Below are 13,518 nucleotides of genomic sequence, written 5' to 3'. Positions count from 1 at the left end.
TTGGTGCTAAATATGAAAATGAGAGAGAATAATAACGCTGACTAAAATATCACTGATGAAAACTTAAAGGTGAAGATCCAGGACTTAGCCAAAACATTTGAACATCGACAACTTCTCAGTCCCTCCCCCCTTTCTGCTAAAGCGCAAAACTGTCTCCTAAGCCCCCCCCCCCACAAGGGAGAATGAATGTGTGTGCATGAGCAGTGATTGAGACGCAGTTGGACTACCCCCAACCCCAGCCCTGATTGCTGCAACTGAACAGGGAGCTGTGGATCTTTGTAAATCTCACTCCAGGCTGTAGGTGGAGCCAGAGGAGCTGGATTTATTTTTAATGACCTGCTTCATGTAGTTCTACTGGAACATAAGGTCAGTTTCAGCAGATATGACACAAAGGTAGCTTTATAAATCTTTTTCTACTGCACCTTTATCCCTCCTGTTGTCTTCGGGTCAAATTTGACCCATTTTCAAATATTTCTATATCAGAAATTTCGGTTTCTTTCAACCAAACTGTCCAAAAAAGTCACATGTCGGTTCCCTACAACGTTTTTCACAGGTAAAATAAATGATCAGTTCACTTCTTTCATTGAATTTGATGTTTTAGTCAATTTCATAGCATTTGGAGAAAACAAATCGATAAAATTGCATTGAAAAACAGAGAAAAAACATAAAAACAACAAAAACATCAAAAAGCGCAGTTAAAAATCCACAAAAACTTTGGAAATAGTGACAAAAGTGTCAAAAGATGACCAAAACGTTGAAAAGTTTGTATTTTAAATTTTGACCCCCCCAATTTTGGTCGACGGGAAGACAACGCATGGCTTAAAGACTTTTAGTTTTTGTGACTAAAACTATAAATCACTCAGAGCAGCAAGCCGCCAACACCACGCAATCGAGCAGTGTATCTGCCCCGTAGTTCAGATCTGCCCCAACATGTAACAAGTTCTTCCTCCGCCAACCTACATCGTTGCCACATAAAACCAGTTCCCCCCCCCTCAGATTTAAAAACTTGTTATTACATGTTCCCTGTCAGTCTGTCTATATTTGGTAATGCTACGCCTCTCTGAGTGAATCTTCTTGTTTCCTTGTTTCCAGAGTTTGTGACGCAGCGTTTTCTCTCCGTGTGGAGCTCCAGCCGAAGGTAATTTAACTCTAATGTCTGTAACGTTTAAAAAAAAATAAAAAATAAAATATATATATATATATATATATATATACAGTGCCTTGCGAAAGTATTCGGCCCCCTTGAACGTTTCGACCTTTTGCCACATTTCAGGCCTCAAACATAAAGATATAAAACTGTAATTTTTTGTGAAGAATCAACAACAAGTGGGTCCCAATTATGAAGTGGAACGAAATTCATTGGCTATTTAAAACTTTTTTAACAAATAAAAAACTGAAAAAGTGGGCGTGCAAAATTATTCAGCCCCTTTACTTTCAGTGCAGCAAACTCTCTCCAGAAGTTCAGTGAGGATCTCTGAATGATCCAATGTTGACCTAAATGACTAATGATGATAAATAGAATCCACCTGTGTGTAATCAAGTCTCCGTATAAATGCACCTGCTCTGTGATAGTCTCAGAGGTCCGTGTAAAGCGCAGAGAGCATCATGAAGAACAAGGAACACACCAGGCAGGTCCGAGATACTGTTGTGGAGAAGTTTAAAGCCGGATTTGGATACAAAAAGATTTCCCAAGCTTTAAACATCCCAAGGAGCACTGTGCAAGCGATAATATTGAAATGGAAGGAGTATCAGACCACTACAAATCTACGAAGACCCGGCCGTCCCTCTAAACTTTCAGCTCATACAATGAGAAGACTGATCAGAGATGCAGCCAAGAGGCCCATGATCACTCTGGATGAACTGCAGAGATCTACAGCTGAGGCGGGAGACTCTGTCCATAGGACAACAATCAGTCGTATACTGCACAAATCTGGCCTTTATGGAAAAGTGGCAAGAAGAAAGCCATTTCTTAAAGATATCCATAAAAAGTGTTGTTTAAAGTTTGCCAAAAGCCACCTGGGAGACACACCAAACATGTGGAAGAAGGTGCTGTGGTCAGATGAAACCAAAATCGAACTTTTTGGCAACAATGCAAAACGTTATGTTTGGCGTAAAAGCAACACAGCTCATCACCCTGAACACACCATCCCCACTGTCAAACATGGTGGTGGCAGCATCATGGTTTGGGCCTGCTTTTCTTCAGCAGGGACAGGGAAGATGGTTAAAATTGATGGGAAGATGGATAGAGCCAAATACAGGACCATTCTGGAAGAAAACCTGATGGAGTCTGCAAAAACCTGAGAGACTGGGACGGAGATTTGTCTTCCAACAAGACAATGATCCAAAACATAAAGCAAAATCTACAATGGAATGGTTCACAAATAAACATATCCAGGTGTTAGAATGGCCAAGTCAAAGTCCAGACCTGAATCCAATCGAGAATCTGTGGCAAGAACTGAAAACTGCTGTTCACAAACGCCTCCATCCAACCTCACTGAGCTCGAGCTGTTTTGCAAGGAGGAATGGGCAAAAATGTCGTCTCTCGATGTGCAAAACTGATAGAGACATACCCCAAGCGAATTTACACAGCTGTAATCGCAGCAAAAGGTGGCGCTACAAAGTATTAACTTAAGGGGGCTGAATAATTTTGCACGCCCAATATTTCAGTTTTTTATTTGTTTAAAAGGTTTGAAATATCCAATAAATTTCGTTCCACTTCATGATTGTGTCCCACTTATTGTTGATTCTTCACAAAAAATTACAGTTTTATATCTTTATGTTTGAGGCCTGAAATGTGGCAAAAGGTCGAAAAGTTCAAGGGGGCCGAATACTTTCGCAAGGCACTGTAGATAGATAGATAGATAGATAGATAGATAGATATACTGTGTCACAAGAAGTCTGAGACTATTTGCATGAGGCAGATATTAAAAAACAAACCAGAGGAGCCGTTAGTAACATGTGAGGAAAGTACTGAACAGAAGCTGCTAAATTAAAACATAAATTTATATATATATATGTGTATATATATATACACATAAACTGATTTTATATATACAGGATATACAGTATATATTTGTACATACATCTGTCAGTCACATGTTCCAATACTTTTGCTCACTTGAAAAATGGGTGGGTTCAAACAAACAGTGATACAGTATGTCCTGAGTTGTTTAACACATCTAGATGTAAATACCAGCAAATAAAAGCTGACATTCTGAACTTGTCTCATACTCATCTTTTGATCTTAAACTCAAATATCTTCAGTCAACAACAAAAACAAAGGAATCTGCCTTGCCGTTCCAATACTTTTGTATATACTGTCTATATGTCCATGATTCCTTGTTAGTTTTTACAAAATATGTTGCATTTATGTAAGTTAAACAGTGAAAAAGTTAAACTAATCAACAGTGAAAACACATTTAACTGGGACATTTCTGATTAAAAATGCGATTAATTGCACAGCACTACATTGTGTGTGTGTGTGTGTGTGTGTGTGTGTGTGTCTGTGTGTCTTTGTGTGTGTTTGTGTGTCTGTGTGTCTTTGTGATTGTGTGTGTTATTGTGAGTATGTGTCTTTGTTTGTGTGTGTGTTGGGGGGGGTGCTGCAGCCTCCTGGCTCCATCTAGTGGACTGATAGTAGAACTACAGCAGCTGATCACCTGACAGTGATGTGAAAGAGACAAAAAGAGACAATGAGAAATTATGTTGTGTTTCCTCTGCAGATAAATGTCTGAGTTCAGCAGCATGGACCAGTGTAAGGACAGAGGAACCACTCTGAGTGGGGAACTGGACCGCCAGACCAAAGCTCAGAGGTGAGAGGACCATCTCTAACTGTCCAGCACTCAGATCACTGCACCAACATTATTCACACCCAAACCTCTAGCTGAGTTGTGTTTTTAACAAACTGAATTTATCAGGATCCATCAGAGACCAGACTCTCCTGAACCAGAACCCAGCTGTGTGTCCTTTAAGAGTGACCAGTCTAAGGAGTGGCCGCTGTGGTTTAAAAATCAAGCTTCCCCAACAGCAGAGTAAGTCAGCATCAGTTACTTTATAAGGTCAGCAATGTTACAAAAGAAATTTGAAAGAATTAAATTACATTACATTGTATTTAAAGTGTCAAATCATAACAGGAGTTATCTCAGGACACTATACTGATAGAGTAGGTCTAGACCACACTATAAGTTACAGAGACATAACCCTTGTCGCAAATCTTTGGTCTGAACTGGGCTTAACAGCATAACTAAGAGCTGGTCCAAGGCAAACCTGAGCCAGGCTACAAAGGGCCAGAAGATATATTCTGACAACTATGAGGAGAAGTAAAGAGAGGGAGATGGCCCTGTGTCTGCAGCAACACACCCTTCCCCTCTGATCTAGGCTAACTCTTTATCAACGAGGAGTTTTAAGGCCCTGACACATCAAGCCGACGGCAACTACCGACGACGACGGCCACCTGTGGCGTCACCTCTCGTAGGCCCTTGTCACCTTTATCTGGGCCAAGAATTAGCACTGGAACACACCGCACAGACTACAGCCGACTGCCATCTTATGGACATAATGTGCAAAAATAGTTATTCCAATAGTTCGAACCTGTGTGTTTTTAGAAGTAACATTCAAACGTAATCTTTGACCCATTTTGACAGTTCTATGTGTATTGGATTGATATTGGTTGGTTTCCTCACTCTTGTTTTTAAGCTGAACAGCCAATCTGATGAATTGGCTGTTCAGGGACACACCGCACAGACTGGGCCGACCGTCGGCTTGGTGTCAGGGCCTTTAAGCTTAACAACAAGCCCCTGGCCCAATGTGGCCGGTGTGATCCCCTAGTAATTTCTGCGGATCGGCCTTGGGCTTGTGGAAGGCTAACCCTGACTCCACTGAGTTCCTCTGTCAATTCAACATCTTGTAATATACAGTGACCAGCTGCTCTAAAACTTTGAATGAACCGTCAAAGTCTGAGAAAAATTTTCTGCTGACAACTATACATCAGCTCATTTTGTATTGTTTTCCTGCAACATTAGAGAAATGTTTTACATGGATTAACTCTGGAGGGCCTTTAGGAGAAGTTACTGTGGAGGAAAACATTTCTCCTGGATGGAATGACAAAACAACGAGCAAATAGTTTTATTAAATGTATCCCCAATCAATTGTTCTGTCACTGCGTTCTGGGTGCAGTGCAGAATATATTCTGCTTTAAATGTGTTTCCATCAGGACGAAGATGAAAAAAACTGAACCCAGCGGTGTGTCCTTCAAGAGTGACTGGTCGGATCCTTGCCTTATTAATTTTAAAGGAGAGCAACCCTCTGCTGCAAAGAGGTAGGCTGTTAATAAGATATTACTGATTCATGTTTTAACTGTTTATTTTTAGTATCTTTCTTCCTCACATACTGTACATTGTCCAGTTAAAAAAGGTTGCTTTTGGACCTGCTTTGGTCCATCTGCCTTGCTGGGATTGGGTCACAGCCACGACCTTGTAGCCCTCCTCTTCCTCCCTCCTGACTTCCAAAATCACTAGCTATTTCCTTTCCTCCCACGAGGCTTTGGACCATGTCTTGGGTGGTGTTCGCCGCCATCTAAAACCTGCCGTGCCATGCATGTTGCACCACTCCTACTCCTATGGCATTGTCTACTGCCTGCAAGTCTCAAGGTGTTCCTTCCAAATAGAGCTGCACTTGACAGGCATCGGGGAAGGCCTAGCCAATTCCGGATGTAATTGTTTGCCTTAGCATCCATCTTCAGGACTGCTGAAGAGGGGATGTCACACAGCTTTAAGGGCAACATAAGGTGATGTAATAGGGTGAACTGGTAGCACCAGACCTTAAACTTACCAGGTAGTGGGCGTTGGTCGATCTTCTTTAGATCAACAGTGAGCTGTGCAGTCACAGAGACAGCCATGTGGAAGAAGCTGATGGCATACCAGATGAGCTGGTGGGGGACAGACTCATAGGCATCCAGACAAACTACATGGAGGTCTGACTTGTTGTGTTTGGCTCTCTGAATCACATCATCAAATTATCTCTAGACTGAGGAAACTCATTTCCGCCACTTGCGATTGCATTGTATTAGTCACTACCCAAAGCTCATGACTACAGACAAGGGTTTAAAGCATAGATAATCTTATCTAAAATAAGTGTGGTACAATGCCTTCATCACTGCTGATGCCACACAAACCTGCTGCCTGTCCATCTCACGCTCAATTTCAACCTCACATGTGAACAAGATCCTAATATACTTTAACTCCTTTGTTTGACAATGAACTCACTCCCAACCCAGAGGGAACAATCCACCATTTTCTGGCAGAGAACCAGGTGTTGACTCTGCTTCAAAATCAGCTGATAAAGCCAACAGAACCACATCATCTGCAAAGAACAGAAATACAATTCTGATGTCCTCAAACCGGACATTCTCCTCCTTCTGGCTGTGCCTTGAGATCCTGTCCATGAATCGGTGAAAGGGCCAACCCTGGTGAACTGGTCCACTGTTTCACGGCCAGGATGGAATTTTCTTGCAGCTCTGAGGCTCAACAATCGGTTAGAGCCTCCTTTCTAACACCCTGAAATCATCTTTCTTGGGAAGGCTGAGCTGTGTGTTTGATACCCCACTAATTGGACCCCAGCTTCCACTCCCCCTTGGGAACCAAAATGGCACTTCTTACAGGATACACAGGAAATTATTCTGCAGGTGGAAGTTGACAACCTCTCTGACAAGGGCCTCAGCCCAGTTCACCCTTAATATCAAACCTTTTGGTTTACCAGATTTGTCCGGCAGCCTCCGCTGCCATCTGCCATCTGCCATCTGATCCTACTCACCACCAGGTGGTGGTCAGTTAAAAGCTCTGCTACTCTCTTCGCCTGAGTGTCCAAGACATATGGCCGCATACTGATGAAATGACCACAAAGTTGATCATCAATCTTTGGCCTGGGGTGTTCTAGCACCAAGTACACTTATGACCCTCTCTATGCTCAAAGATGGTGTTCCTTATGGCCAATCCATGACTAGCTCAGAAATCCAACAACAAAGCACCACTCATGTTCAGATAAGGTAGCCTTCTCCTCTCAATCACTCCCCTCCAGGTTTCTCCATTATTGCTGATGTGAGCATTGAAGTCTCCCATCAGAATGATGAAGCCCCCGATCGGTATCCTTTTCGGGACACCACCCAGAGACTCCAACAAGGTTGGGTATGAGCTGCTGTTTGGAGCATAAGCAGGGATAACCGCTCAAATACTTACTATTGTTTCTCTGGGATAACTCCAACTCAGGGGTGCAGGTCAGCGGCTCATGAGAGACCAATGAGCTTGTTTGAGTGATGAGTTGCTGTGCTAATTCTTCCTGATTCCTCCACAGAGTGGACCAGGAGAATTCAGAAGTTCCCATTGGTCAGTCTACCCAGCAGGATCAAACACACCTGGATTCTATCTTTATGGTCTGTACAACAACTACTTTTACATCTATTCTGTTCACAATTATCTCAATGTTGCACTTTCAGACCAGTGGGTTGTCAGTCTGGCCAACATGGATCTGATGTTTGCTTCCATGATTTCAGTTTGATTGTTTCATTCATATAATGTTCTGTTCAAGCTGCTGGAGGAGAACATCGTCACTTTTGTGAAGAACGAGCTGAAGAAGATCCAGAAGGTTCTGAGTCCAGATTACCCAGAATGCTCAGAGAGTCAGAGGGAGGATGAGGATGAAGAGCAGAGGAGGAGCACAGAGGCATTTCTGAAGATCACACTGCACTTCCTGAGGAGAATAAAACAGGATGAGCTGGCTGACCGTCTGGAGCGCAGTAAGAAGATTTCTCTAAAGATTTAACTTGCTGGACTAATGGGACATTTACTAATGTCTCAAAAGATAATATGTTTATATGTAAATTATTTAGGGGAAGTTAACTATCTACTTTATAAATCACTTACTGATTTTCTTTGTTGTGTGTTCATTGAGGAAGTCGTTCTGGAGTTTCTAAGCGTAAACTCAAATCTAACCTAAACAAGAAGTTCCAGTGTGTGTTTGAGGGGATTGCTAAAGCAGGAAACCAAACCCGTCTTAATCAGATGTTCACAGAGATCTACATCATAAAGGGAGGGACTGCAGAGGTCAATGATGAACATGAGGTCAGATGGATTGAAACAGCATCCAGGAAACCAGACAGACCAGAAACAAGAATCAGACAAGAAGACATCTTTAAAACCCCACCTGGAAGAGTTGAACCAATCAGAACAGTGATGACAAAGGGAGTGGCTGGCATCGGGAAAACAGTCTTAACACAGAAGTTCACTCTGGACTGGGCTAAATACAAAGCCAACCAGGACATCCAGTTCACATTTCCATTCACCTTCAGAGAGCTGAATGTGCTGAAAGAGAGAAAGTACAGCTTGGTGGAACTTGTTGATTACTTCTTTAGTGAAACCAAAGAAGCAGGAATCTGCAGGTTTGAAGAGTTCCCGGTTGTGTTCATCTTTGACGGTCTGGATGAGTGTCGACTTCCTCTGGACTTCCTCAACACTAAAATCCTGACTGATGTTACAGAGTCCACCTCAGTGGATGTGCTGCTGACAAACCTCATCAGGGGGAATCTGCTTCCCTCTGCTCGCCTCTGGATAACCACACGACCTGCAGCAGCCGATCAGATCCCTCCTGAGTGTGTTGACATGGTGACAGAGGTCAGAGGGTTCACTGAACCACAGAAGGAGGAGTACTTCAGGAAGAGATTCAGTGATGAGGAGCAGGCCAGCAGAATCATCTCCCACATCAAGACATCACGAAGCCTTCACATCATGTGCCACATCCCAATCTTCTGCTGGATCACTGCTACAGTTCTGGAGGACATGTTGAAGACCAGAGAGGGAGGAGAGATGCCCAAGACCCTGACTGAGATGTACATCCACTTCCTGTTGGTTCAGTCCAAAGTGAAGAACATCAAATATGATGGAGGTGCTGAGGCAGATTCACCCTGGAGTCCAGAGAGCAGGAAGATGATCGAGTCTCTTGGAAAACTGGCTTTTGAGCAGCTGCAGAAAGGCAACGTGATCTTCTATGAATCAGACCTGACAGAATGTGGCATCGATATCAGAGCAGCCTCAGTGCACTCAGGATTGTTCACACAGATCTTTAAAGAGGAGAGTGGACTGTACCAGGACAAGGTGTTCTGCTTCATCCATCTGAGTGTTCAGGAGTTTCTGGCTGCTCTTCATGTCCATCTGACATTCACCAATTCTGGAGTCAACCTGTTGTCAGAAGAACAAACAACATCATCACATTTCTACCAGAGTGCTGTGGACAAGGCCTTACAGAGTCCAAATGGACACCTGGACTTGTTCCTCCGCTTCCTCCTGGGTCTTTCTCTGCAGACCAATCAGAATCTCCTACGAGGTCTGATGACACAGACAGGAAGTAGCTCACAGACCAATCAGAGAACAGTCAAGTACATCAAGAAGAAAATGGATGAGAATCTGTCTGCAGAGGGAAGCATCAATCTGTTCCACTGTCTGAATGAATTGAATGATCGTTCTCTAGTGGAGGAGATCCAACAGGCCCTGAGTTCAGGACATCTCTCCAGATATAATCTGTCTCCTGCTCAGTGGTCAGCTCTGGTCTTCATCTTACTGTCATCAGAAGAAAAAAATCTGGATGTGTTTGACCTGAAGAAATACGGTGCTTCAGAGGAGGCTCTTCGGAGGCTGCTACCAGTGGTCAAAGCATCCAACAAAGCTCTGTAAGTGGGATTTATTCATCATTAAATACTCTGATATCTTTCAACAGGAGTTAAATATAATAACTTGTTTCCTTCCTGTTGTCTCTCCAGACTGAGTGGCTGTAACCTGTCAGAGAGAAGCTGTGAAGTTCTGTCCTCAGTTCTCAGCTCCCAGTCCTCTAGTCTGAGAGAGCTGGACCTGAGTAACAACAACCTGCAGGATTCAGGAGGGAAGCTGATTTCTGTTGGACTGAAGAGTCCACACTGTATACTGGAGACTCTCAGGTCAGGATTTATTAACCTATTCAAGTGATTATCATTTAAACTCTGATTAACTTCAGTTGATGATTCAAAACACAAACAGCTTTTGCAGTCATGTTGTTGCATTTGTCTTTGTGTTGAACCGTCGCGGCCACTGTAAAAATGTACCTGAACAAAACAACTGGCTCCACGTGTTGACAGAGGGAACTTGTGTGTTGTTCTGTGTGTTTGCAGTCTGTCAGGCTGTCTGATCTCAGAGGAAGGCTGTTCTTCTCTGGTCTCAGCTCTGAGCTCCAACCCCTCCCATCTCAGAGAGCTGGACCTGAGGTACAATCATCCAGGAGATTCAGGAGTGAAGCTACTGTCAGCGGGACTGGAGGATCCTCTCTGGAGACTGGACACTCTCAGGTACAAACACTGATGAACAAAAAGAGATATTTGTGTAGAAAGTCTCCAAAGAGATCATCTATAGGAATCAAAATTACTCACTATTGTTAATATTCTATGCAGTTTGGACAAATCTCTGCATGGTAAAGAAACTGTCATTTTGAGAAATATCCTAGTGATCAAATTATTACCAGGATATTGTTCATCTAGATCCAGTACAGGTTTAACCTAGCTTAACAGAAACCAATGTGCTTTCTATGCTATGACATGAGTGTGTGAATGAATGTGATCAATCAGAGACATACATTGACGTCTGGACCAATCACTGTATAAAGTGGAATAGGAGCTAAAAAGTCTCTCAAAACACCAGCGGTGCCAAAACAACAACTGGGTTCTTAGAACTATAAAAGTTCCTCCGGTCTGAAAATGTCTAATATGTGTGTGTGAGAGTGATGTAATGCCCGCCCTCTCCTCCTTTCAGGGTGGAGCCTGCTGGAGTCAGATGGTTGACACCAGGTCTGAGGAAGTGTAAGTGTGTTTATAATTTCATTCATCAAACTGTGACATCACTCATTCAAACCTCTGATGTCATCATGACAGCTTGACCCAATCATGACCAATTAACCTGTTCACCCATGGAATGTTCCAACCAGATGTGTTTTGAACATTCCTCAACTTTCCCAGTCTTGTGTTGCCCCTGTACGACCTCTTTTGAAATGTGTTGCAGGGATCAAATTGAAAATGAGTGAAAATTTGAAAAAAAAAAAGGTTTATCAGTTTGAACATTAAAAATCTTGTCTTTGTAATGTATTCAATTGAATATACTGTAGGTTTAAAAGGATTTTCAAATAATTGTATTCTGTTTTTATGTACATTTTACACAACGTCCCAACTTCATTGGAATTGGGGTTTGTACTAAGGCTCAGTTCTTAACGCAGTGGCCCGGTGTTCCAGCCTGACCCATTGCTGCATGTCATTCCCTCGCTTTCTCTCTCCCATTTCCTGTCTTCAGTTGTCATATCAAATAAAGGCCAAAAATGCCCCAAAAGTAATAAAATGAATAACTCTCATTCTCTCCGTCAGATTCCTGTGACCTCACACTCGACAAAAACACCATACACAGAAAACTCAAACTATCTGACAACAACAAGAAGGTGACAGAGGTGGAGGAGGATCAGCCATATCCTGATCATCCAGAGAGGTTTGACTACTGTCCTCAGCTGCTGTGTAGACATTGTCTGACTGGTCGCTGTTACTGGGAGGTTGAGAGGAGAGGAGAGGTTGAGATATCAGTGAGTTACAGAGGGATCAAGAGGAGAGGAGAAATTGAGATATCATTGAGTTACAGAGGAATCAAGAGGAGACGATATATCAGTGAGATGCAGTGATGACTGTTTGTTTGGATGTAATGATCAGTCCTGGAGTCTGTTCTGCTCTGATGATGGTTACTCTGTCTGGCACAATAACAGAGGAACATTCATCTCCTCCTCCTCTGTCTCTGATAGAGTAGCAGTGTATGTGGACTGTCGTGCTGGCTCTCTGTCCTTCTACACAGTCTCCTCTGACTCACTGATCCACCTCTACACCTTCAACACCACATTCACTCAACCTCTCTATCCTGGGTTTGGGATCTGGTCTCCTGGTTCCTCAGTGTCTCTGTGTTCTCTGTAGGACGGAGAGTCTCCTCCTGTTTCTCACTGCTGATCAGTTGAGTCTAGGGCTGGGTGATATGGAGAAAATCAAATATCACGATATTTTTGACCAAATACCTTTATATCGTTACCGCAACGATATTGTAGTGTTGACTATTGGTGCTTTCACAAAATATTTACACAATGAGATTTTAGATAAATAATCATCAGTAATGTGAATATAATGATGTGGGTGAATGCGTAAAGGCAAATAATAGAACAGCTAGAACAGTCTGGTAAGTTCAGAAAATGACATCACTCTACTGTAATGCAACCTATGCCATATGACGATTTCCAAAATCTGAGATGATATCTATATAATATCGATATATTGCCCAGCTCTATTGAGTCTGTACAGGATAATAATAATGATAAATTGAATTTATATAGCGCTTTTCGTAGACTCAAAGTCACTTGCTTGACGATCACACTTAACAGAAATATTTCAGGTTATTGTTATGAACTAATGAATGAACTTTGTATAAAATAATCCAGAATTATTGAACAGATTCCTGGTGAACATTGTAAACTTCTTCCAGTCATTTAAAGATGGAAGCTGTGATCATGAAATTGCAGAAATGCTGTTGACTTGTGTCATGTTTTGTTTTGAATTCTGTCTCTTTTCACAATAAAAGCATAAAGTTACTGTGATGTGTTTGCGGTCTCTCTAAGGTGATCACTACTGATATGATTCAGTTTTGGGACACCATTATTTCCCTAAATTTATAACTCTGAACCCTCTGAAATTTACACTGTAAACCATAAATCTTTTACATTTTTTACAGTGTTATCCCTGAATTTTTTGGACAAAAATTCAAGATTTTAATAACTTTTCATCGTTTAGATTGCCCAATACAAAACTGAAGTCGTGGGTTACATCTGTAGGAGTTAGTTACACTACGACGCCTTGAAATAGCGAAAAAAGCAAATTACATTAAAAATGGGGGACTTCCTGTTGGGTTTAGGATGAACCTCCAAGAGGCTTTTGTTGCACGTCTAGAGTTGTTACATGATCCTAAACCAATTTACATTCATCTGTCAAATTTAAAGAGTAACACATTTTTTTTTCAACACTATTTTTTATGTTTTTGTGTCTAAGTGACTGATCTTTGACATCGGTCCAGTATTGAGTTTGTTTCCATCAGTTAGCATCCACTAAAAGTTCTGTTTTTGCTGCTGACAGACTCAGATTATTATTCTAAGTGTCGGACAACATTATGAAAAAGATCCCTAGAGAGATAGACCTTTTAGTTGAAGAGTAAGATCCTTTTTGGTTAAAGTGTTCATATTATGCTCATTTTCAGGTTCATAGTTGTTGTATCAGAATCTCTTTACATGGTTTAATTTTCAAAAAACATATTTTTGTTGTGATACACATTGCTGCAGCTCCTCTTTTTAACCTGTGTGTTGAGCTCTCCGTTTTAGCTACAGAGTGAGACATCTCACTGCTGTAACATCTTTGTTGGGAGTCGCACATGCCTAGGT

General features: G+C 42.0%; 1 protein-coding gene across 1 annotated transcript; it reads left to right on the top strand.

Moving 5' to 3' along the window:
• Positions 1-326: 326 nt before the first annotated feature.
• On the top strand, positions 327-12,394 carry LOC120553336 (protein NLRC3-like). Its single transcript, XM_039791657.1, has 14 exons — positions 327-366; positions 1,093-1,138; positions 3,723-3,812; positions 3,918-4,031; positions 5,213-5,317; positions 7,348-7,426; positions 7,582-7,786; positions 7,945-9,715; positions 9,806-9,979; positions 10,190-10,363; positions 10,824-10,870; positions 11,426-11,665; positions 11,724-12,050; positions 12,378-12,394. The coding sequence occupies exons 3-13, from the start codon at positions 3,727-3,729 to the stop codon at positions 12,011-12,013; spliced, it is 3,285 nt and encodes a 1,094-aa protein (XP_039647591.1). The 5' UTR covers positions 327-366; positions 1,093-1,138; positions 3,723-3,726; the 3' UTR covers positions 12,014-12,050; positions 12,378-12,394.
• The last annotated feature ends 1,124 nt before the right edge of the window (positions 12,395-13,518 follow it).

The sequence above is a fragment of the Perca fluviatilis genome, chromosome 23 (genome assembly GCF_010015445.1).
Source record: "Perca fluviatilis chromosome 23, GENO_Pfluv_1.0, whole genome shotgun sequence".
NCBI lineage: Eukaryota > Metazoa > Chordata > Actinopteri > Perciformes > Percidae > Perca > Perca fluviatilis.
This window is presented reverse-complemented; position numbering and strand designations above follow the sequence as displayed.

Excerpts from the sequence above, each read along its gene's own strand:
- LOC120553336 (XM_039791657.1), top strand. The coding sequence starts at position 3,727 with ATGTCTGAGTTCAGCAGCATGGACCAGTGTAAGGACAGAGGAACCACT. Across the intron at positions 7,787-7,944 it reads GCTGGCTGACCGTCTGGAGC|GAAGTCGTTCTGGAGTTTCT; the intron begins GCAGTAAGAAGA and ends GTGTTCATTGAG. Across the intron at positions 9,716-9,805 it reads AAAGCATCCAACAAAGCTCT|ACTGAGTGGCTGTAACCTGT; the intron begins GTAAGTGGGATT and ends TTGTCTCTCCAG.